At 44.1% G+C, this 26490-nt stretch overlaps 1 protein-coding gene across 1 annotated transcript in view; it reads right to left on the minus strand.

Moving 5' to 3' along the window:
- The window catches only part of GRM4 (glutamate metabotropic receptor 4), a 293779-nt gene that overhangs the window by 171060 nt on the left and 96229 nt on the right, over positions 1 to 26490 (minus strand). The window contains exon 2 of the mRNA XM_027876584.1: positions 11808 to 12024. Within this exon, the coding sequence (XP_027732385.1) occupies positions 11808 to 12024 (217 nt within the window). The remainder of the gene's footprint in view (positions 1 to 11807; positions 12025 to 26490) is intronic.

Below are 26490 nucleotides of genomic sequence, written 5' to 3' on the forward strand. Positions count from 1 at the left end.
ACACAGAAAGGCCTTTCTTGGTTCTCTGTGTCTTTGCTCTTATACATCTGAACATAATTTCAACCAAGCTCTGTGCCTGTCTGAGCTCACAAAGATACATATACAGACCTGTTCCATCCCACGATCAAACCTCACCACCACCTCCCCAGGAAATATCCCCTCCCCCCTCCCCAATGAGCAGGTAAACCTTAGAGACCATTAACCACCTCAGAAGGGAATTCTGAGGTGCAGAGGAGCTAAATGACTGACCCGAAGCAAGGAGTAAGAAGCAGAGTTGGGATTCAAATCCAGGACTTCTGACTCCAAATCCAGTGTCTTTCCCTCTGTTTTTGCCCTTTAGGGATTATAGGATCATAGCATTACAGCTGGAAGGGACCTCAGAACCCATGAAGTCCAATCCCCTCATTTTATAGAGGGCAGAAAAGTTAAATGATTTGTCTAAGTTAATATAAGTGACATCACCAGGATTGGAACCCAAGTCTTTGACCCAAAATTTTTGCACTAGACCAAGAGAAGGTGGAAGGAAGAGAGAAGACCTAGGACCTAGTATATCTGGGAAAACACAGACTCAGAGAGGGAATTCATTCAATATATGTTTATTAAGTGCCAAATCAATCAATCAACAAGCATTTATTAATTGCTTACTGTGTGCCAAGCACTACGGACACAAAGGCAAAAATAGTCCCTGCCTTCAATCACCTTATATTATATAGCTTATATATATATGACCCAAAAAGAAAAGGAGAAAACTGAGACCCAAAGAAATTAAGGAATTTGCCCAGGGTCACTCAAGTGGTAAGTAGCAGCTATAGGAGGATTTTAACCCAAATCCTGTCTCCACTATGCTGGAAAGACAAATTAGCAGCCAAACTCTTTCAAACCCAGATACTCTGACTCCGAATCTAAGACTTTTGTCCTGGCACCCTGCCTGATAACCCCAATCGAATGTGTATCCCAAGAAAAGGAGACCTTAGCTCACCCTACCCCAACTCTTGTGAGCTGGGACTCTCACTTGGGGACCGTCACCAACCCAATCTCCTAGAGGTTTTTATCGGCCTCTAACCCAGCCAGATGGCAGGATCTGCTGCCCTGGGGTCCTTGAGTCAGCTGCCTTGTGGCATCTGATGATGTTCAATTAAGCCTCACTGGCTGATCATGCTCTGCAATGCTTCCCATGCCTTGGTCCTCTGGCCAAATACCAATCACAGTTAATATATCACAGAGTAATGGCCCTGGAAGAAAAGCCAGTGCTTGTCTCCCCTGGTAGGCTGCTCCCAGCAGACGCTAGGGGATGGAGATGCACCATGCCAGGAGCTCCCTTGCAGGGGAGACACTCATAGAATCTCAAAATTACAGTATTTCACAGTCAGAATGACCTCATCAGCCATCTACTACAACTCACACTTGAAATGAATCCTTGAGAAAATGTACCCGACAAGTAATCATCCCGCATCTGCTTGAAGACTTCCAAGGAAGGGAAACCCACCACCTCTTAATAGGCATGTTATCCTACTTTGGACAGCTTTAATTGCTAGGAAGTCATTCGGGGCTTTTTTCCTGTCATCAAGTCTAAACTGGCATCTTTACATCTGCCATCCATTTCTCCTGGGATCTGCCTTCTACGGCCAAAAAGAACATGCAGGTACCTGCATTTGACAGATGAAGAAACAATGTCAGATAGCAATTAAATGACTTGCCCAGGGGTCACATAACTAAGCGAGCATGTGTCTGAGGTAGAGTTTGAACTACTAACTCAAGCTCCAGCACTCTGTCCATTGTACAACCTAGCTGCCCAAATATATACCTCCCAGAGTCATTGCAAGGATAAAATTTGATGTCTACAAAGTGCTTTGCAAACCTTTAAACACTATAAAAATGCTAGCTATTATTTTTATTATTATAAGTATACACTAGACATAAAATAAATACAAGATAATTTCAGGGAAAGTGGTCCCCCACAAAAATCCTTTTCTCATGCCTCATTGTGGTATGGAGGCTGAGCCATTGTGCCATGTCTCCATGCCCAGAATGCTCATTCTCCTCACCTCTGCCTCTTAGAATCCCTGGCTTCCTTCACTTTCTGGGTCCCATCAACTGCTGATACTTTCTCTTCTAAGGTTATCTTGAACCTATTCTGTATCTTGTAAATATACATATATGCATATAGATTATACATATATATATATATATATGTACATATACACCTCCCCCATTAGACTGTGAATTCCTTGAAGGCATGGAATGCTCTTTCTTTGTATTTAGCATTTAGCACAGTGCCTGGCACATTTAAGTGCTTCATAAGTGCTCCATGATTGATTGGAGGTGACTCCAAAGCTTAACACAATGCTTACACCCAGCAGATGCTCAATAAATGTTTCTCGACTATTGACTGACTTTGGGCTGCACAAGCTCTGTCTGGACCTACCAATCTAGAAGGACTTTGAGCTGGATTACAAGCTTATAGATTTAGAGCTGAAAGGGACCTCAAGGCCTCTGGCACAACTCTTCATTTTACAAGTGAGGAAAGTGAGGCCCAGAGAGTCTGAACGACTAGCCCAAGGTCACACAGGTCATAAGCATGAGAGTTGGTCTCTAAACCCAGATCTTCTGATGACCCAACCAGTGATGTTTCCATTGTACCTCGCTGCCTACAGGCCTGGGCTCTGCCACTTACTATTTGTGTGACCTTGGTAAATTACTTGATCTCCCTAGCCACAGGTTCCTCATTGTTGAATTCAGCAGCCCCTTCCAGCTCTACATCTATAATTCTACGAACCCATGGTCCTATATTCCGCCAGTCAGCCTAGTTACATTCAAAAAAGCTCATCCCTTTCTGGGAGATTGTGGCTACCAGGTGAGAAGAATTGTTGGTCACAGCAACTTACTGAGATGGTCTACTAAGGTGCAGAAGGGCTAAGATCTTGATCTGGGTAGGGAGCACTCACCCCAACATACCCATAGACCCTTTAAATCCTGAAAGAGGAATGAGGTCGACAACTTCTATTATAGAAGAAGAACTGGGGTCTCTCTGAGGCTCAGAAGAGTGATTTGCCTAATATCAAAAAAATAGTTCACGATGGATCTCCTGACTCCAGATCCAGGGTTTTTACTAGGATACCCTAAGGTGACCAATGAGAATTCTTTTATGGGATGCTGAGGGTCAAGGAGTCTATTTCTCATCTGTAGGCCAGACCCTGAGACTGGGAACACAAGAGCACAAAGGAGGGAAGAGCTGACATTTAAAGCTCAGAGGCCATCTAGCCAACCCCCTCATTTTACAGATAAGGAAACTGAGGCTTAAAGAAGCTAAATGACTTTCCCGGGTCATAGTGAAGTGACAGAGACAGCGTTTGAATGTGTGTCCCAAGATCCACTGTCCTTTCTACCATCCCTCCTCTTAGTGGATGCTCTTTAAAACCCAGAGTTCATTTAATGAATCATATTTAAGCTATATAACTCCAATAGAAATATACTGTAATAGTTAGAGCAATGAACTTAAGAGTCAGGAAAACCTAGGTTCACATCTTGCCTCTCATGTTTGCTGACGATGTGACTCTTTGAGCCTCAGTTTCCACATCTATAAAATGGGGATGATAATATCACTTTCCTCACAGGATTGACAAAAGCATAGATGAGAGGGAGAAGGGACCTCAGAGGTCATCTGGACTAACCCCCTCATTTTACAGACGACGTAACTGAGGCCCTCTCGAAAGCAAAAGTGACTTACTCAAGGTGACACACAGGTAGCAAAGGAAAGATTTAAAACCAGGTCTTCTGAATCCAAATCCTATCCTTCATCTACTATCCCACCCTTCCATCTTCAATTTGAAGATCAAATTTGATAATGTATATAAAGTGCTCTGCACAGCTTAAAGTTTTATATAAATATGAATATTATTAGTTATCATCATCCTAATCCCATTCAGTGACCAGTCCCTCCAGGTCTCTGGATGCCAAGATCCAGCAATGACACAAATCCTCTGGGTCTTCCCCCAATCAAGTTACCCAAAAGACAAAAGTCAGGCCTTGGACAGGAGTGAGGAGTGAACAGAGCCTTCTGGGCACTTACTGTCTGCTCCTCCATTCTATGATATACCTGTATGATACATACTCTTGTTACATAATTGGAAGAGAATTGAACTTGAGTTATCAGAACAGTTTCCCATTCTAGACCCTACTTCACAGGGTTGGTAAGAAGCCCAGATTAGATACGTGAACACTCCATCTTAATACTTACGAAAGCAAGAACAATCCCTCACTGCTGCCTATCATGCTGGAAAATAAGAATGTGTGCGAGGATGTAGTGTTAGGGCATAGGGGACGCATTAAGAATCAATCAGAAAGGGAATTCCAACCATAAGTGACTAAAAAGACAATAAAGATGGTACAAGAATCCAATGGAATATTACTATTCCATAAGAAATGACTAATATGAAGAATACAGAGAAGTATATAAGATCTATATCAACTGATGCAAAGTGAAGCAAGCACAACTGGGAAACAACATACAGTCAATAAGTATCGAGTACAACATACACAACTGTTTAACCAACCAACAGGCATTTATTAAGCACCTAATATGTGCCAGATACAATGGCCACAAAACGTAAATGGAATAAAAAAGGAAAGGGAATAATCATTTATACATAGGAAGCTCTATATAATTATATACACATATATATCTTCATATATACTATATATGTATCTTCATAGATGTGTTATATCATATTATATCTTATATTATGCCTACTATGTGCCAGACACTGTGCTAAGCATTTTACAAATATTGTCTCATTTGATCCTCACAACCCTGGAAGGTAGGTGCTATAATTATCCCCATTTTACAGTTGACGAAACTGAGGCAAACAGAGGTTAAATGATTTGGTAGTGGTGAATAGTCATGTCCACATCATATGAGAATCAATTGAGAAAAAATGGAGGTGTTCAGTCTGGAGAGAGGCAAACTCAAGGGCAACATGATAGGTGTTTTCAAGTATTTGAAGGGCTGAGACATAGAGAAAGGATCAGACTTGTTCTGTTTGGTTCCAGAAGACAGAACTAGAAGAAATGTTTTGAAGCTGCAAATGTCAGGAAAATCTTCCTAAAAATTAGAGCTGTCCAAAAGTGGAATGGCCTGCCTTGAAAGGAAGTGGGTTCCTTCACATTGGAGGTTTTCAATAAGAAATTAGAAATTAGAAGTAAAATTTGAATTCAAGTCCTCCTAACTCCAGGCTCAGCAGTCTATCCACTGTATCACCTAGCTGAAACTGAATGAAGTTTAATTATAATTACCATGCTTGGCACTGAGGAAGACTCGAAAAGAATTCACCTTCTCTTCTTTGGAGAGGTGGGGGGCCATGGAAGAAGAACATTGCATGTGCAGTCAAATTCTGACGTGCTAGTTAGCTTTGCAGAGCTGATCTTTTTCCTTTCTTTTTCTTTTTTTGTATTTTGTTATAGGAAGAGGGAAGGGACGTATTTGGAGATGAAAGAGATGTAAAAGCAGGAGACAGAAATACAAATTAAAAAAGAAAAACTAGCAATGGTCCTGGAGGACAGAAAAAGAAACCTACCTCCCCCTTCATGGCAAAGAGGTGGGGCACTACTGGGACAGACTATTATATACAAGGCCAGAATGTGGTCCCTGATTTGAACCTTTGTTTGTTTTTCTTTGCCAAGAGAAGGAGGTCAGTTGGGGAGGGGGGAGAAGCAAGAGAAATGAAATGATAGTGATGTAAAGAAAAAAGTTATCAACAAAACATTTGTTTTAAGAAAGATAAATCAGGAGGAAAGGATAACCACCGAACCCCACCCAGCACAGTCTATGTCATCAAGAAAGTGACAGACACGGAAAGGACTTTAGAACAGAGAATGCTAGAACACAGAACATAAAATGTCAAAGCAAGAAGGGACTCTGTCAGAAAATAGAGCTTGGAATAGTTCTTGGAAAGAACATTAGAACACTAGAACTAGCTCCAGTTCAGAGCTAGAAGGAACTTTTGGAGCTTTGTTGCCATTCAGGCATTTCAGTCACGCCCAACTCTTTGTGACCCTTTTGGTGTTTTCTTGGCAAAGATACCAAAGTGGTTTGCCATTTCCTTCTCCTGCTTACTCTACAGATGAGGAAACTGAGGCAAACAAGGTCAGGTGACTTGCCTAGAGCCACACATCAGACCGAGTAAGCGTCTGAGGCTCAATTTGAACTCGAGTCTTCTCCAACTCCAGGCGGCAGTGCTCTAATCACTGCACCACCTAGCTGCCCACCTTAGAGCTTAGACTGTCAGAAAACAAAGCTTAGACTATCACAGCTGGAAGGGCTCTTGAAACACAAAGTGTCAGAACTAGGAGGGAGCCTGGAGATCTGCCTCCTTCCCATCTCAGAATTCACCCAGAGAGACACTGCCACCGTTGGGAGCACCCTCTCCTTTGCCTTCCTCCTTCACCTGGGCTGCTTGACTCACAGGGTTTGAAAGGGATGTGAGTCAACAACTCCATGCCTTTCAGCGAGCTGGAGGACCAGCAGGCCTCACCATCTGCCCTGCCTTCAGGCTCCACAGTCTAGCAGCACCGTCATCTGGTCTACTTAGGTAACCCAAGCACCCCCCAGGACTTGCCATTTGCCCACGGCCGCACTCAGGCTTTCCAGGCCTTTTCATCTACCTGGCAGCTAGCTTTCTTTTGAGTGGTCTCCCGCAATTAGAGTAGAAACACCCTGAGAGCAGGGACTGCCTCATTCTTAAGAACTGTGTACCCAACACTTACTTAGCACAATGCTCGGCACTGAATAAATGCTTCTTCGTTCATTCATTCATTCATTCCAGATCTTTAGTCTCAGTTTAAAGAGGGGGGAAACCGAGGCCCAGAGGGATGAAGGGATTTACCCAAAGACACACAGGCAATAAGAGTCCAGATCCAAGACTCCAGCCCAGGGAGATTTCTTTTCACTGTGTGCGCTAGGGAAGGACCACAGATCTGCTGAGGAATCAGACTCTCCTTTTAGCTGCCTCCAGTCTCTTTGCAGCTCTCTCGGGTTCGTGGGATTTCCTCTTGGTTCTTCTGGACTCTCATGTGTAACATAATGCCCTCTCTCCTTCCCCTAATTTGAATGAGAGAAGGTTCAACCAAGGCTAACCAAAAGGTGATTCTACCCTTTGGGAGCTAAGCTTGTATTTTTTCTCTCTCCCTCTCCCCTGTTACTCTCCCCCCACCCCTCCTCTCTCTCCTTTCTCTCTCTCTCTCTCCTTACTGCCCCCTACTATCTCTCCCCTTCCCCCTCTTTCTCCCCCCTCCTCTTCATCCCCCATCTCTTCTTTCTCCCTGTCCCTCTCCCTCTCTCTTCTCCATCCCCCCTTCTCTTTCTCCCCCCTCTCCCCCTCTCTTCTTCATCCCCCCTCTCTTCTTTCTCCCCCTTCCTCTCCCTCTTTCCTCTCCATCTCCCCTTCTCTTTCTTTCCCCTCCATCTCCCCTTCTCTTTCTTTCCCCTCTCCTCCCAGGCAGCAGTTCATTCCTTCACAAGCTGGGAGCCAGCTCCTCAGCCCAGGGCAGTGACAGAAGGCCCCCAAGCCAGTTGCCCCTGCTCATTAGGCTGTCCCTGTTCATTCTCAGGGCAGTGAGCATCCATCCCTTCCTCTCCCTCCACCCCACTCCTCACCACCGCCCAACTCCAGCTGCAGCTCCTCAATGCTGCTTGCTGCTCCGGCTGCCAAGAGGCTCACAGATGATTTATATTTCAGAAGATGAATCAGTACAATATATGGGCCAAAGACATCTTTAATCTTTCGGAGGGATTAGGCTACAAGGTACATCAGCCCCTTTTCTACCGGCCGCTCAATTCAGATTTCAGTTTGGAGATCTAGAGAGCAGCAGTTTTTCTCTTTCTGTCTTTCACTTCGGTTAAAGCTGTTCTCCATCCACCACCCTCCCCATCAAATTACATTTAACAGGCTGGGGGCTGTGGTAATTGGCTCGTTGTTTACTTGAGGAGGGCACAGCCCGGGCACAAGGCGGGGGAGTGGGCTGCTGCCTGGCTCCAGGCCAGCTCAGGTGGAAAAGGGACGGGAGATGAAAAGACCCTGGTCTCTCCCAGCCTCAGGCACATTGAGGGGTAGGAGGGTTAGTCCACAGTTACCCAGTAGAGCCCAGGAAGTACAAGCACATACACACATGTACACAAACATACATACACACCCCTGATCTGCTTTATCTATCTCTTTCACTGCTTGGGCCCCCACCCTCTAGACAGGTAGGCCTCAGGAAGAGAAAAATGGCCCAGAGAGAGGGGAGGGGAAGTCAAGGTTTGTCTTTTCCTCTGCTCCCCCTTCCAGGACCGCAGCTGGGAAGGCTGGGAACTGGGCCCATCCATCAGCACTGCCCCACTTCCTGGGCTCCCTCCAGCCTCATTGCAGGAACCAGAGGCTGCTTCAACTATACAATTAAAGGGGCTTATGTGAGATTTATAGCAGGATTAGGCCTGCAGGGTATTACCAACGGCCAGCATTTGGACACTATGTGGTCCTTATGAAAAGCAATTATAATGCTGGGCTGTGAAGGTATAAATATATAGAGAGACGTTAGCACAAGGTCGGGGAAGCATACATTAAGCTATTTAGAGACCTGAGCATCAGCTGTCGGGAGGCTAGGGCAGGGAGGCTGGGAGGAGGGAGAGGGTTAGTCAGCATTGCTAGGAGTGTGAAGGGGCAGGAAAGGGGATGGGGGGAGGGAGGATTCTGCCATAGCCAGGCCAGCCCCTGCTCCACTGCTCCCCTGCTCCCCTCTCCCTCCAGCATGGCTTGTGGACTCCAGAGCAAACCCGTCTTCCCTTCCTCTAGCATCTAGCCTGTTGGACAATAATGCTAGAAGACTCCCCTTGGGAAAAACTATAAGAAACTAAATTAGTCTTCAGGGTTTCGTCCCCTGGCACCCAGTGCCCTAGAACCACATAGAAACACAAGATGGCAGAGCCAGAAGGGTTTTGTTTTGTTTTGTTTTTGCGAGGCAATTGGGGTTAAGTGACTTGCCCAGAGCCACACAGATAGTAAGTGTTATATGTCTGAGGCTGGATTTGAACTCAGGTCCTCCTGAATCCAGGGCTGGTGCTCTATCCACTGCGCCACCTAGCTGCCCCAAGAACGGTTTTTTAAAGACTGTAGAGTCCAACCCCCTCATTTTACAGAGGAGGAAACTGAGGCCCAGAAAGTGATTTTCCCAATGTCACATAGTAAGCAGCAGCCTTCAAACCCGGGTCTCATGACTCCCACGGCAATGTTTTTTTTTTTTTTTCCACAGCATTGTCTTCCTACTATCCCACATTTCTTAGAGTACCTTAATGGAGCTGGTCTCTTCCTATTCTACTCCTTTATTTCCTTTCCTCCCCCAACCCCCATCAAAACTTACCTGTCCCCTGTCTCATTCCTTCAGAGTCCTACTAGGTTAATGAATGGGTCAACCTGAAACCCCTACTGCTTAACACATACGAGAGTCCTTCTGACCACAATGCCTTAACCCAAAGTGTGGAGGCCTCCTAGGACCATGGAAACCACACTGCTCTTGGAATCAAAGGAGCTAAGTTCAACTCCTGCCTCTGCCACTAAGTCACTGTGTGTCCTTGGACATATCGAGTAAGCTCTCTGCACTCTAGTCTCATCATGAAGAGGGTTCAATTAGGTGCTGTCCTAAGTTTCTTCCAGCTCTAACATTCTGTGATTCAGGGTGGATGAGTGTAATGATGAAATTACAGGCATTGAAACAGGTGGGGAGTGGGTCTTTCCCAGAATCCCTCAAATATAATCACAAAAGCAGAGAGAAACTGTCCCATGGCTATCATTGTAGTGATAGCCTCCCTCCTTCCTCCAAGCTTTTGCCATTTTCTCTATTACTCTGTTCTTCCCAGCTAGGTGACACAGTGGATGAAAGTGTTGGTTCTAGAGTCAGGAAGACCTGAGTTCAAATTCAACTTTACACATTTACTTGCTGTGTGATTGGGCAAGTCACTTAACCTCTGCCTGTCTCAGTTTCCTCAACTGTAAAATGAGATAGTGTTTGTAAAGCACTTAGCACAGTGTCTGGTACATAGTAGGTGCTTAATAAATGCTTGTTCTCTCCCCTACCCCAATCCCACATCCACCTATACACCCAAGCTAGCTGCTCATTCATCACATCCACAAAAGTCATCTCCCTAGCAGCCCTAAATACACCTCAATCAACACCATCATCCACCTTTGACCTTCAATCAATCGATAAACATTTATTAAGTGCCTGCTATGTGCCAGTCACTGAGCTAAGTGCTGGGGATACAAAAAGAGACAAAAGACAGTCCCCACACTCAAGAAGCTTAACCTTTTCCTTCCTCCATTCCATGTCTGAGAGGACAGAAACTCATGTGAAAAACAACTGGGGCCTCAGAACTTCAGCTTGCTTCTCTGTTCATGTGTAAAAGCTCTGGTTGAAGGAAGTGTGGGATGGTCAACAAGAACCATCAATATGACACAGTAGCTAAAGAAGTTAATGAGATATTAGACTGCATCAATAGAAATTTATGGAACAAAACCTGGGAGCTGACAGTCCCACTGCACTCTGCCCCTAGTCAGACTACATCTGGAGCGATGTGTTCTGTTCCGGATGCCATATTTCAGAAGCACACGGACAAAATGGCGACCAGGGAAAGATGGTCAAACTAGTAAGAGGACTCCAAGCCATGTCATCCCAGGATTGGTTGAAGAAACATTTAGCCTGGAGAAGAAACATTATAAGTGTGAAGATGAAAGCTGTCTTCAAATATCTAAAGAGCTATCAAGAACAAAACAAGGACCCTTACATGGAAGTTCAAGGAAGCAGACTTGGGCTCCATTAGAAAGAACTTTCTAATGATCAGAGCTTTCCAATAATGGAATGGATCACTTTAATGAATGCCCTATTATTGGAGGTATTCAAGCAGAAATGAGATGACCACCTGTTGTAAAAGAGACTCCTTAGGGGAAGAGGAGAGGAGGTTGGACTAGATATCTATGGCAAAGGTTCTTGACCTGGAGATCACAGAACCCTATAGGTCTGACTGGGGGGCAAGGGGGGGAGGTCCATGAACTTAGATGCAAAAATAATCATATCTCTGTTTCACTAGAATTGATTTCTTTTGTAATTCTATTTTATTTCATGCATTAAAAACATCATTCTGAGAAAGGATCCATAGGCCTCACTAGACTGCCAAAGGGGGTCTGTGATACAAAAAAGGGGAGGTTGAACCTTTTCTATGGTCACTTCCAACTGGAAGATTTTATGAGTTCTAAGAGAATATCAGCTATTTTAAGTCTTGGGGATGAAGTGGAATTAGATCTTTTCAAATGTTCAGAAGGCCACCATTGTGGAAGAAGGGTTAAATTTGTTCTGCTTAGCTCCAGAGAGCAAAACATTGGTTAATGTAAGGACATATGTCCTAATAATTAGAGAGACCCCAAGTTGAAATGGAATTCCTCAAGAGGTGGTGAGTTTCCCCATCACTGGAGGATTTTGAGGGCAGGTTGGATGATCATCTTACCCAGGATCAATTAGAGAAGGGTCCTAATTAGAAGCAGATTGGATTTGATCACTTCCAAAGGAATCTACCATCTGAGTATCTGAATTTAGTTATGATACATATTATCAAAAAGCCTCTCAAAAATACACAGGAACAAGAAAGAGATGTAAGTCCACCCACAGACGATGAGATTTTAACCACACTGGACTTCTACCCCAAGTTCTTACCTCCACCCCAAGTACCCACCCCCAAACACACATAGACACAGACACACACCCCCATGGGGCAACTGGCTCACCATCCTCACGGGACTTCTGGATGAAGGCCTCCACCCCGCTCTCGCCATAGCTGCCCTCTGAGGCCAGCGTGGACACGTAGTTCCACTTGAGTGCACGGACGATGTCCACCATGGCCTGAGCCTGGTATGTGTCCGAGGGTACCACCCGGGAGAAGAAGTCATAACGGCTGTTGTCACTCAGGTCAGGAGCTGTGGATGCGTAGCTGATCTGAGGGATCTGGGGGGACACAGAGAGATAACTACTAACTCCAGAGGCTAGAGAGAGGGGCCTCCACCCTGAACCTGACCACCCAGTTCATGACCTCTCTCCAACTCCCATCACCTCCCTAAGATAAACCTTGAAACATGGGTGTGTGGAGACACCCAATGTCATCCCTGCCCGTGGCCCCTCCATAAGCTCCGTTTTCTTCCCATCCCACCTTAAGATCTCTGGGCTTATCCTAGTATCTCCTGCCACTCAAGAAGTCAGAAAAACCCAACAAGCATTTATTAAGCTCCTACTATGTGCCAGGTACTGTGCAAGGGAATTGGGGATAATGAAAACAATTCCTGCCCTGAAGAAGCTTATATTCTACTAGTAAGTAGTGGTGAGGTACAAAATATAAATCATTAATGACTAGAGTAATCAAGAGTGGCTCCCCCCATAAGGTAGCACCTGAATTGAGCCCTGAAGGAAGTTTAAGATTCTAAGAGATGGTGAGCATTTTAAGCATGGGAAACAGGCTGTGCAAAAGGAGATGGGAGATGGAAGACTGAGCACAGGGAACAAGCAGGGCAGTTTGGCCGAGATGTGCATGGACAAGGTAATGAGCAGTAAGTCTAGTGCAAAAACAGACCTGGAAAAGGTCCCTGCCCTCAGAGATCTTACATTCTAGTGGGAGGGGAATAAAACATTTCTATAGAAACAATCAAATAATACAAACAAGATCATCTTAGGAGAGAAAGAGAGAGAGTATCACCCACTAGAAAGATCAGGAAAAGTTCTCCCACCTCCGCTGTACTCCTAAATTTCAGGATCCCCACAAGGAATACAAGTCAGGTTAACACGATACTCAGGGTAACAGGAGATTACGAAAGACAGCTGAACTTGAATGTCCAACTCCACCAAGACTTCTCAGACAAGCCCCATCTGCTTCCTGTTGCTCTGGCCATGTCTGTTATACACATATACACACAGGTACACATATTCTATTCATACCAGTCCTCTTGGCACCCAATACGAATAACAATGATAAAATAGCTAACATTTATATAGCACTTTAAGGTTTGCAAGTCGCTTTACATATATTATCTCATTTGAGCTTCACAAGCCTCTGAGGTAGGTGTTTTTACCATCCCCAAGTCGCAAATCAGAAAACTGAGTCTCAGAAAGGTTAAATGATACTGTGGTACAGTAACAAAAAAAAGTTAAGTCTTGGGATTTGGTGTTTGAGGACCTAGGTTCAAATCCTGAGTCTCCATTTACTACTTGGCTGTTAGATGGTATAGTGATAGATAGATGGATGGATGGATGGATAGATACATAGACAGATAGATAGATAGGTACATACATACAAACATACATAGAATGAGCACTAGTCCAAAAGTTAGGCTAGACTAGGCAGCTCTCTAAAAATACAAGTTATTGAAAGACTCCAGGGGCTCCCTATCACTTCTAGGATCACTTACAAAATCTTGTGTTTGACTTTTAAAGCTCTTCATAACCTCTCCCCCCATCATCTTTGCAGTTTTCTCATGTCTTGCATGCACACACACACTAGTACTCTTCAAACCAGTGCTGAAATGCTCTCCTTCCTCATCTCTCCTTCCTAGCCTCCCTGGCTTTCTTAAAGTCTCAGCTAAAATCCTACCTTTTCTGGAAAGCTTTTCCTGACCTCTCCTAATTCTAGTGCCTTCCAATTATTTCCAATTTATCCTGTATATAGCTTGTTTGTAAATAGTTCTTGCATGTTGCCTCTCCCATTAGACTGTGAATTCCTTGAGAGCAGGTACTGTCTTTTGCCTTTCTTTGTACTCCCGGTGCTTACGTTGCCTGACACACAGCAAACACACATTTAATATGTTTTTATTGCTGTTATGCTATTATGACTGACAAATCTACATTGGTAGAAAAATTTTCCTCACCAACGGTTACCTACATTAATGAAATCAGAGGTAAGGATCTCCTTCCCCACAAGAGAGATTCTTTAAATTCTATAGCAAGGAGCAGTTGGGTGGTGGATAGAGCACTGGCCCTGGAGTCAGAAGGATCCAAGTTCAAATCTAACCTCAGACACTTATTAGCTGTGTGACCCTGGGCAAGTCACTTAATTCTCATTGTCTCAAAAAAAAAAATACTTCTGTTTTGGTACAGCTAGTTGGTGCCATGGATAGAGCACTGACCCTGGAGTCAGAAGGAGTTCAAAGCCAGCCTCAGACACTTGACACTTGCTATCTGTGTGACCTTGGGCAAGTCACTTAGCCCCATTGCCTAGCCAAAAAAATAAATAAAGTTATATAGCAGAATATAAACATGCTCTTATCAGTCCCTACACAAGCCAGGCCCCCATTACACAGCTTCACCGTAGCCCCCCATCCATTCCCCAAAAGAAGAAAAGTCCTGAAAATCTTTAACTTATGTAATGAGCTGGAAGAATAAGCCCAAGCGAATTAGTTCCACTAACTGAAACTGTTCAGCCTTTACTTGGAAGCTGAGTGATAGAAGGAGCTTTAAGACGTCAGTCCATCCCTCTGCCTCCAAGCAGTGGTTGTTTTCCCAACCTCTGGCCAAATAGCTTCTAGAGAGAAAATCCTACCATCCCACAGCTCCCTCCCTCTGGTCATCATTGCTCCCCATCCAGAGGAATCAACTCTGAGAGCTAGAAGAGACCTTAGATGTTATCTAGTTCAACACCCTCATTTTAAAGAGGAGGAAAGCCCAGAGTGGATGGAACACCTGGGAGAGTAGGAAGATGGTGCTGTCCTCCACTCTAATAGGGAAGTCCTATAATACAGGAATACTATAAGTGGAGGGAGGAGGGGAGGAGATCATGAGTCCTGCTTGGCACTTGTTGCATTCGAGGTGTATATGGGGACATCTATTTGGAGATGTCCAAGGTCACACAGAAAAATCAGAGGTAGACCTTGGGCTCCTTGTTCAATTAAGAAAAGGGTGTAGGAACCTCTACTGCGGTCCTTTGAATGTCACCAACCCTACTAGGATTTTCCTGGGATGGTAAGGGGCACACCCTTGGCTCTCCAGACTCTTGGACATGCAAGGTTGAGTCATTTCCTCTAAGAAGCCTTTCCTTGTTAGCCCCACCCCCTTTCCTTGTTAGTCCCACCCTATTCTCCATCCTTTGAATTTACGTGTGGCCAATCCTTGGTTTACCAAGATGCTTAAGGGGAAGAGGAAAGGGCTGAGTTGGCTCACTGAATTTGCTTGTGGGTTAGCCCCCAAATCCTTTCATTTCAACTCCTCTTGTTAAAAGGTATTTACTGAAAGCTCCTAGGCATGGACCTCAATGTGGCCAAGTACAGTCAATCAATCAAGCATTTTCAAAGTGCCTACTATGTGCCAGGTACTGTGCTAATTACCAAGAGCACAAAGACAGGCAAAAGCAGACCTTGCTTTTGAGGAATTCACAATCTCACATGCAAACATCTATGCTCAAACAAGATAGATACAAGGTAAATTGGAGGTAATCTCAGAGGAAAGTCTCTAGAATTAAGGGGAGCTGCAAAAGGTCTCTTGTAGAAGGTGGAATTTTGCAGCAGCTAGCAGGCGTAGCACTGGCCCTGGAGTCAGGAGGACCTGAGTTGAAATCTGGCCTCAGCAACTTACTAGCTGTGTGACCCTGGGCAAGTCACTTAACCCTAACTGCCTCCCCACAATAAATAAATACATACATAAGTTAAAAAGCAATAGAATGTAGGATTTTAACTAAGCCAGGAAAGCCAGGAGGCAGAAATAAGGTAGGAGAGAATTCCAAGCCTGGGAGCCATCCAGAGAAAAGGCACAGGGTCTAGAGATGGAGAGTCTTGTATGAGGAACAACATAGAGGCCAGGTTGTAAAGGGCTTTAAAGGGCAAACAGAGAATTTTATAGTTGATCCTGGAGGTAATAGGGAGTCACTGGAGCTGGTCACGTAGGTGTATATAAGATGGTCATACCTAAACAAAGGAAGGTGACTTTGGCAACTGAGTAGAGGATGGACTGGAGCGGGGAGAGACTTGAGGTAGAGACCAACCAGCAGGCTATGGCAATCGCCCAGATGTGAGGTGATAAGGGCCTGCACCAGGGTAGTGACTATGTGAGTGGAAAAAAGGGGATGTATACGAAAAACATTCCAAAGGTGGAAATGACGGGACTTGGCAATAAATTGGTCACAACTCTGAGGTTGGGAGCCTGGGAGAGTGGAAGATGGTGGTGCCTTCCACTATAATAGAGAAGTCCCAAGATATAGGAATACTATAAGTGGAGGGAGGAGGGGAGGAAATGAGTCCTGTTTGGCACTTGTTGCATTTGAGGTCGGATGGATGGATGGATACAATGATACATACAGTGGGGTGGAGGGCTCCTCTATGGGTGGTGAGGTATTCTCAGGGCCCAAACAGGGTGATTATTTGGGCTCCAAATTGAGGTGTACATGGGGACATCCATTTGGAGATGTCCAAGAGGGGATATGTGACTGGAGATCAGGAGAAAGGTTAGGGCTAGATAAGTAAATCTGAGAATCATCAGCACAGAGATGATCGCTGAATCCATGGGAGCTGATGAGATCACCAAGTGAAATAATATAGAGGGGGAAGAGAAGAGGTCCCAGGACAGCCTAAAAGAAAGCTCTCATATACACCCAAATATTCATAGCAGCACTTTTTGTGCTAGCAAAGAACTGGAATCAAAGTACATGTCTATCGTTTGAGGAATGTTTAAACAAATTCTGATATGAGAATTAACAGAATATTACTATGTCATAAGAAATGATGACTATGAACAACTCAGAGGAACATGGGAAAAAATATGATCCAGTGTAGAGTGAATTATGCAGAACCTGGAAAACAATATATACAATGATTACAGCAATATAAATAAAAAGAAAAAGCTAGATACCGAATTTGCATAATTATAATGCATTATGCAATTATAATATAATATTATAATAACTTGACCCTGGAGAAAAGATAAGGACTTAAGACTACTTCTCTTCTTTGCAGAGGTAGGGGACTATGAGGATGGAACATTGTATATATTATCAGATGTGATTAGTGTGTTGATTAGTTTTACTGAATTGGTCTTTTTTCCTCCGTTATGTTTTTATGCTTTGTTACAAGGGCTATACAGAAATTACATACGTATGCATACAAATTACATATAGAAATTAAGGTGATATAAAAACAAAAAATACAAAAAATTTTTTTAAAATACTTAAATAATCTTTGTAGAAGCATTAAATTCTCTGAGGAAGGAGAGTAACTTGAAGGGCTAGAGAGGAAAGGCACCTCTTCCATGACACTCCCATCTCAGCTCACTCTCCAGACTGATCCATCTTCTCACCAGCAGCCTTACCCCTCAGAGAGTAAGTATTCTCCTTTCTGGGTCTACTTTATGTTTTTTTCTTCCCTTGTTATGATGTAAGCTTCTTGAGAAAACAAGGATCGTCTTGCTTTCTTTTTATTTCTATTTTGTATGCCTGATTCTCAGCACGGTGCCTGGAATATTTGTTGTTATTGAGTTGTTTCAGTCATGTCTGACTCTTTGTGACCACATTTGGGTTTTTCTTGGCAAAGACTCTGGAATGGTTTGCCATTTCCTTCTCCAGTTCATTTTACAGATGAGGAAACTGAGGTGAGGTGAAACAAGGTGAAGTGACTTGCCCAGGGTCATACAGCTTTTTAAGTGTCTGAAGCTGGATTTGAACCCATGAAGATAAGTTTTCCTGATTCCACACCCAGTGCTCTATCCACTGTGCCACAAGTGCTTAATAAGGGCTCTATCTATCTATCTACCTGTGAGAAAGGTAAGGAGAGGAATAGTCTGGTCATACCTAATATGGGATAATCAGCCAAGGCAAATGCTAGTTTGGATGCAGGCTTTTTACCAAAGAGAAAAAAGCAGAGCCAACATTCCTTTAAGATCTGTATTCCAGCTATCAGGACCATGGGATTAGGCAGAGATGCTAAAACAGAACTGTTTCAATCCCTGAAGAATATCCCCTATTCCTAAGATACTCACTTACTAGATGATGCCTGAAACTCCTTTGACAGAAGATCAAGCTGACCCTAAGGGTTTGGTGGTTTTTCTTGGCCTTAAGCAACTTTCTTTCTCTTCTTCTTTTTCTTGGTGGTCCTCCTCTGTATGTCTCTCTCTCTCTCTCTCTCTCTCTCTCTCTCTCTCTCTCTCTCTCTCTCTCTCTCTCTCCTTTCTCTGTCTCTCCCTCTTATTTTTGTTTTTCTCTCTCTCTGTTTTCTCTTTTCTGTACTTTGTATTTATCTCTCTGTCCCTTTCTTTTCTCTCCTGCCTCTCTCTGTCTCTCTCACTTTCTCTAGGTTCCTATTTCTTTCTATCTCAGTTTGTCTCTCTCCAATTTCTTGGTCTTAACTTTCCCCCCTTTTCTCTTGTTTCTCTCTCTTCTCTCTGCATGCCTTTCTGTTTATCAGCATCTTCTTTCTTCCTCTCCATCCCAGCTTCCATGGCTCTCCCCCACCCCTCCTCTCTGTGTCTCCATCTGCCTCTATGTCTCCCTGCCCTTCCTCTGTATCTCCTCTATTCCCCCTTTTCTCTCCCAAGTCCCTCACCCCATCTCTCCTGGACCATCATCACATTGTCTGTGAGCCGGTGACCACTCCTCTGAATGCTAAGAGGATGCTGCAGCCTGCTCGCCCTCCCTCCCCAGCCCAGTGGGGTGGAGGGCTACTCCATGGGTGGTGAGGCATTCTCAGGGCCCAAACAGGGTGATTATTTGAGCTCCAATCCGGCTCAGCTCAGCATTCCTCAGTCAATCTCTCCGGCCACAGCCCAGCAGGGAAGGAGTGACACTTGTTTAACATTCTGCTCTCATCTCACGACTGTTCCTCGCCAGCCGCAAGGAGGAGAGGCCTCAAAGGAGGAGCTTCCTCCCCGTCCTACTCTTGGTCTCTTCCATCTCTTCATCTCCCTATCTCTTCCCTCAGCTTGGAATGCTGTCCCCTCCACACTCCACCGATAAGAGGCAATATGGGGTAGTGGACACTGAACTGGTCTTGAAGTTAGGAAGACCTTGGGTTCAAATGCTGCTTCAGACACTTACCAGCTATGTGCCCCTGAACATGTCAACTTAACTCTCTGTGACTCAGTTTCTTCATTTGTAAAATAAAGGGGTCGGACTCAATGGCCTCCAAGGACCCTACTAGCTTTCTGTCTATGATCCAGTGATCCCTCCGCTTCGTTATCAAAGCCTTCTTCCCTCCTTCAAGGCCCAGCAACAGAAAACTTGCTTCATGAAGCCCTCCCTCGTCTCCCCAGTCAGAAGTGTTCTCTCTTCCCTTAGGGCTCTCGGAATACCTTGTATACACTTCTCTGACGGCACTTTGAAATAATTTCTAGAATGCTTTAAAGTGCTTTCCAAAGTAATTTCCTTGCAACCACCTTGCGGGGTGGGTAATACAAGTATTATCCTACTTTAGCAGAGGAAACTGAGAGATCTGCAGAAAAGTGACTTGTCCAAAGTCACACAGCTAGGATGCATCTAACCGGTCAGTTTTGCTGACCTTTGATCTGTCTGTTGTTTCTTCTGCTATACCACAGTGTCTCTTACTTTCAAATTATACCTTGTCTGGCAGTTATTTGGTTCCTGGTCTTAGGTCCAATCCCACCTCCACCATCATTTGGAAACAAATAAGGAAACTAGCATTTATTAAGCCCCTATTGTGTGCTAGGCACTGTGCTAAGGGATTTACAAATCTTATTTCATTTGATCCTTACAACAATCCTAGGAGGTAGATGCTACTATAGTCCCTATTTTACAGATGAGGAAACTGAGGTAGGCAGGTTAAATGACTTGCCCAGGATCACACCTAAGCATTTAAGGTTGGATTTGAACTGAAGTCTTCCTGACTTCAGGCTCAACACCCTATACACTGTAAAAGCTTTTCTTTTATTTTTTAACTTTATATCTCCCCCAGGGCCTAACACAGTGCTTTACACAGAATCTGTTCTCAGTAAATGTTTGCTGAATAAGGAGGGGAGCTCCTTCATTTCCTTAGTGACAAAGAGTCCAAGTTGTAGAGCAAGGAATAAAAGCTGTTCCTTAGCTTCCAGGAAAAAAGAAGAGAGAAGCCAAGGATGTCTCTGAGAGTGTGTCTGAGTGCGTTTGTGTGTGTCTGAGCCTATGAGTATATATGTGGGTCTGGGCCACTTAACTCCATGGCAAAGCACTTGGGTGGGTTTTTTTTTTTAATTAAATTTTATTTTATTTTCAAACAAAGATCAATCTTGTACAGCACTTTGCAAACCATAGTACTATGTAAATGTTAGCTATTATTATCATGGAAAACTGTTCCCTGACCACAGATCATACTCCAGGCCCTGGCCAACCATGTGATTATGATTATAATTATAATTATAATTATATTCATTATTATCATTAGATCTTACATCTGGACAGCTCTTCACAATTTAACAAAGTGCTTTAATACCCACTCTCTCATTTGAGGCCTAGAACCACCCCATTGAGGTAGGGCGAGTATTATTATCCCTATTGTACAGATGAAGAAACTGAGTCCCAGAGAGCAGTAAAGTGGCTTAACCAAGATCATATGTTCCTTAAGTGGCAGAGCTGGGGCTCAACTTCAGGTCTGCTGACTTCCCTACATTCCACCTCAATACCTATGTTGTTGACCACAAGGGACATCGGGTAAAAGAGCAGATCAGGGCAGTGCTTTCCCACTATAGAAGAAAAGTGGAAGTTGATGTCCCATGGAAGTGTGGTCTTCACACTGCCTATAGGTGCATCTGTGTCTATACATGTGCTCATGATGTTCTGTCCTTCACCTACTAAGATTATAGGTTCTTTATGGGACAGGAGGAATATTGAAGAAAAGGGAAAATCCCCTTAGGAAATCATCCTGCTTTCTAACCCTCCTCTCTCTATTTGTCTTCTCTCCCACACACTCTCCCCCACTCTTCTTTCTCTCTTCCCTCTACATTATTTTTTTTCTCTGTTTTTGCCCCCTCTCCCTTCTCTCTGTCTTCGTCTTCCTCCCTCTTTCTTCTCTCTACCATCTTTTTGTCTTTGCCTCCTTCCCTTTCTCTCTCCTCCTCTCTCTATTCTCTCTATTTGTCTCTCTCTCTCTCTTCTCTCTACTTTCTTTTCTCTGTCTTTGCCCCCCCTTTCCCTTCTCTCTCTTATGGTTTTGCCTCCTTCCCTGTCTCTCTCCTCTCTCTCTTCTCTCTCTGTCTGTCTCTCTATCTCCTCTCTCTACCTTCTTTTCTCTGTCTTTCCCCCCCCTTTCCCTTCTCTCTCTCATCTGTTTTTGCCTTGCTCTCTCTCTTCTCTCTCTTCTTTTTCCCTCTGTCATTGTCTCTGACTGCAGAGTACAATGGACCGATGGCCATGCTCCCCATCCCTGCACCCACATCAGAATGACAGATCCAAGAACCTTCCTAGAATTTTTCTCCAATTCCTGACCCACCAAGCCCACAGCCATGTCTCCCTTCTCCTAAGTCCTCTGACACAGGTTGTCTGAACTCCATTTAGCATGTTACTGCTGAGTCATTTTCAGTCATGTCAGGGTTTTCTTGACAAATACACTGGACTGATTTGCCATTTCCTTCTCCAGCCCATTTTACAGATGAGGAAACTCAGGCAAACAAAGTTAAGTGACTTGCCCAGGGTCACACAGCTAGGAAATTATCTTTTGAAGTCAGGAAGATGAGTCTTCCTGACTCCAGGCCTGGCACTCCATCCACCACATCTCCGTAGCATAGATAACTTTGAATGGTGACTCATCTTTTCCTGGACATGTCCTTTCTCCTCTGTAAACTCCTTGAAGGCAGGAACAAGGCGTTCTTCAGTAAGAGATAATTACTGATTTATCCTTACCTCTGCCTCTAGAATTCCTAGTTTCCTTCAAAACTCAGCTTAAGGGGCAACTAGGTAGAGTAGTGGATAGAGCACTAGCACTGGAGTCAGGAGGACCTGAGTTCAAATCCAGCCTCAGACACATAACACTCACTAGCTGTGTGATTCTGGGCAAGTCACTTAACCCCAGTTGCCTCACATATGCAAAAAAAAAAAAAAAAAACCAACAACAACTCAGTTTAAGCATTGTGAGTTCCCCTCAATTATCCTCTCTTTATTTTGTATAGAAACCAAAAGGAGGTCAAAGACAGAAAGGTCAAAATATTCCTAGCAGCACTTTCTATAGTAGGAAAGAAAAGGAAATTATCAATGGTAAGCTCTTTGAGGGCAGCGACTCTTTTTGTTTTTGCCTTTATCCCTAGCATCTAACACAGTGCTTGGCACAGATCAGGCACCTAGGCGGGAAGGGGAGGGGTAGGTGGGAAGGGAATAAGCATTTACACAGCATTTACACACACTGTGTGCCAAGCACTTTGGACAAATATTATCTCATTTGATCTTCACAATTCTGGGAGGTAGGTGCTCTGCCTTTTATAGTTCAGCAAACTGAGGTCAACAGAGGTTAAGTGACTTACCCAGGGTCACACAGCTAGTAAATGTATGAGGTCAGAGTCTTCCTGACTCTAGGCCCAGTGCTCTAACCACTTTGTCATCGAGCTGCTCTTAACGCAGTAAATACTTGTTCACTCACTGGTTGACCAAGTTGGGAAACCATCCAGGCTGAAGTTCACAAGATCATACAGTTCAAGTTGCCCCTCCCCCTAATTTGACAGAGGAGGTAACTAAGTCCCAGAATGGGGAAATTACTTTCCCAGGTTCACACAACAAACTACTTTCTCAACCCACAGTTGAGAAAACCCAGTATTAGAGGCACAATCCAAAGCTATGAATCATTTTTTTCCCTATCTGAGATTAACTGACCCTCAGTGAGGTTTGAACTCTCAGTCTTACCCTGAGGATTTTCCAATCTCCTAAACTAATCCCAGATAAGCTGGGATATACTTAAAGAAATCATTGGTGTAACATCTCCACCTTCCCCACACCCTGATAGCTAGCTATCATTTATATGGTTTCAAGACTGCAAAACACTTTACATACATTATTTCATTTGACCCTCACAATGGGTAGGTACTATTAATTTTATTCCCATTTTACAGATGAGGAAACTGAAAATGAGCTGTGAAGCAACTTGCCCAGAGTCACAGGATTAGATGGTCTCTAAGGTTCTTGCCACCTCTAATGTTCTCCTTCCTTCCTCTGAGTCATTAGGGTTCTTCTCGTCCACTGTGTTCACCTCTCCATTCTATCCTGAGTGACCACAGTGGCAGCAAGTCTGGCCATAAGCCTCCAGTTACCAGCCCAGCCAAATGAGCAAACATTAAAATCAAGCTCCTTCCCTAGGACTAACTCTCACCTACTTCCAGTGACCTGGAAGGCCTTCAGTGAATCAGTCAGTTCTCATATCGGGGCACTGATACCTCAATCATCATTCTGGAAGCCGTGAGAGACAATGTAATGTTAGGGGAAAGAGGACTGAATTTGAAGTCAGAAAACCTACACTAGAATATTGGCTTTGCTATGAAGCAAGACAACCATTCTGGAAAATCCTCACTCGGACATTTACAAGTTGTGTGACCCTGGACAAGTCATGTAATCTCTCTGTATCTCAGTTTATTCACATGAAAAATGTTTAGGGGGGGTAAGTGGACTCAACGGCCTATAAAGTCTCTTCCATCCCTATGATTACAAATTTTTTTAAAAGTGGCTTAAAATGTCTATACCCTTTGACCCAGAGATTCCAGGGAGGTCAAAAACAGAAAGGTCCTATATCAATCAATCAGTAACACCAAACCATTTATAGCAGAACTTCTTGTGTTAGAAAAGAGCTAGAAATAAAGTCAGTATGAGAATGGGAATGACTAAATAAATTGTGGTATTCGAATAGAATACAGTTTGTTGTAGTTTCAGTCACATCTGACTCTTCATGACCCCATTTGGGGTTTTCTTGGTAAAGGTACTGGAGTAGTTTGCCATTTCTTTCTCCAGTTCATTTTAGAGATGAGGAAACTGAGGTAAACAAGGTTAGTGACTTGCCCCGGGTCACACAGCTAGTTAGTGTCTGAGCTCAGGAAGTCTTCCTGACTCCAGGACTGGCACTCTATCCCCTGTAAAGGAGTATTGCTGTGCTATAGGTAATTATAAACAAGGAAGAATTCGGAGAAGCATTGGAAGACATGTATGAACTGATGAAGAGCAAAACCAGGAAACCAACAGACACAATAAATACGTCACTGGGACAATGTAAATGGAAAGAATGACAACAAATATCAAATCCAAACACTCTGTACACCATTCTATTGAATAAGCTTGGTCCAGAGAAGAGATTTTAAAAAATCACACTTCTCACCCTTCTTTAGAGGGTGACATAATAGGGGAATGGCTGTGAAACATTGTACATCCTTTCAAATACAGTTGATATCTTGTTTAAATTTTGTTTCACTGCTTTTTTCCACTTTCTTTTTCATCCTTTGTTAGAAGGGCTGGCTCACTGAGAATAGGATTGGGGAGGGACATAAAAAAAAAAACCAAAGAACATCCATAAATGAAACCTTTATTCCAATCCTGCTTCTGCTACTCACGTAGCTATATAGTCATGGTCAAATCATTTCTCCTCTGGGTCTCAGTTCCCTCTGCTATAAAATGAATGGGATTGCACCAGATGGTTTCTAAGGTTCTTTCCCTTTCTATATCCTATGATAAGTATCTATGAGATATCCAGCAACAGGCAGGGGACTGGGCCTGGGGCTGGGGCTGAGGCTGGTAGGAATTCTCTGAGCCCTTTGCTATGGATGGGGCCAAAATAGGCTCCAGGTTTTTGCTGCGTCTCCCTCCCTCTTTTGATCCTCAGCTCTCAGGTGCCCACACAATGGCCCAGCTCCTGCATCAGCTATTTTCGCAGATAAAAGGCAGTGATGCTTTTAGGTACATGAAAGCTAGAGCAGTCAGGGAATTCACATTTCAGAAAAAGCAGGCAAGGGAAGGAACGAAAGCACCAGCCTCTCCAAACAGCCTTTAGGCAGGGCCCAGGAAAAATAGCTCAGCCTGTCAAGTCCACCTCTCCTCAAACATCTCCCTGACAAGGATAGGCTGGTCTGGCATGGACCCATGATCCCAGACATGAGGCCAGAAAAGTCCTCTCACAGAAGCCTCATGAGATGGGAAAGACATTAAAAAGGGACAAAAGCCCAGACCACCCCCCAGGATTGCATAATCCATTCTGCTCTCTTCTTTCCTTCCCCCTTCTTTCCCATTCCTTTCTCCTCTCCCTGAGCATAGTCATATTGCAATTACCATTGCCAAGGATTAATTTAATCAGTTGTGTGTGTGTGTGTGTGTGTGTGTTTTTAATAGGAGAGGCAATGAGTTGTCATTGAGAAGAGACCTAAAGTCCGAAGAATTGGGTTCAAATCCCATTTGAAACACTTGGGACAAAGCACTTTCCCTCTGTCTTCCTCATGGGATCAGGAAGGGGCTTTAGAGAGCATCTCATCCAACCCAATCATTTTACAGAGGGGGAAACTGAGGCCCAGGGGAGGTGAAGTGACTTGTCCAATGTTACAGAAGGAGTAAGCCTTGGATTAGAACTCAGCTCCTCTGACCTCCACAGCCAGTGTTCCTCACACTTCACACTTCCTTTTGCTGACTCCAGTTTCCTCAGCTGTAAAATGGGGACAATAATAATCGAGTTGGTGTGAGGCTCAAATGACATCACGTTATAAATTGCTTTGTAAATCTCAGAGCCCAATATAAATGTCAGCTGTTGTTACGATTGTCTCCTGGCCTGCTTCTCTCTCTGTTTCTCCTTTCCCCGCCTCCCCACTCTTTATTTCTTTCATAGTCAGCTGCTTCCAGCGCCCAAACTACTCTACTGCCAAGTAAGGAAATCTCAGGGTACAAGCAATATGCAAATGAGAGAACGCCAGGTACAAAGCTTCCCAGGACCCAGGGCAGCTTGACTCAACCATTCATTAATCAGCCTCCTGGTTCAAGCTAAAGGTGGGCGGAGAGAAGGGAGGATGGCGATAGGGGTCGACTGGAAGGTGCCATTCTTTAAGCCAATCCCCCTGCCTCTAGGCAGGTAGGAAGATCTCCAGGCATCCCCAGGCACAAAGCGGTCTATCCTATTACAAACTGCTGTTACCCTGGCTCAATTCAACACTGGTCTAGCAGGAACTCTCCTGCCAAGTCCAATCTGTCACTGCCTACTTGTCTATTGCAAAACTGACACCATTAGGTAGCACAGTGGGTAGACTTGGAGTCCAGAAGACCTGAGTTCAATTCCTAGCTATGTGACCCTGGGCAACTCACTTAACTTCCCTCAGCCTCAGTCTCCCCGTTTATAAAATGGATATGACAGTGCCTATCTCACCAGGCTGTCATGAGATGATGTATATAAGGCACTTTGCAACCTTAAAGGGCTACCTACATACATGCTAGCTATGATTAATGCTAGCTTCTGCTCTGGTCAATTCAGAGCTATTTTTACTATCCAAAGTCACTGGACCCCTGGAAAGACAGTTCCT

Source organism: Vombatus ursinus, unplaced genomic scaffold, assembly GCF_900497805.2.
Source record: "Vombatus ursinus unplaced genomic scaffold, bare-nosed wombat genome assembly UNPS02014811.1, whole genome shotgun sequence".
In the NCBI taxonomy this organism is placed as follows: Eukaryota; Metazoa; Chordata; class Mammalia; order Diprotodontia; family Vombatidae; genus Vombatus; species Vombatus ursinus.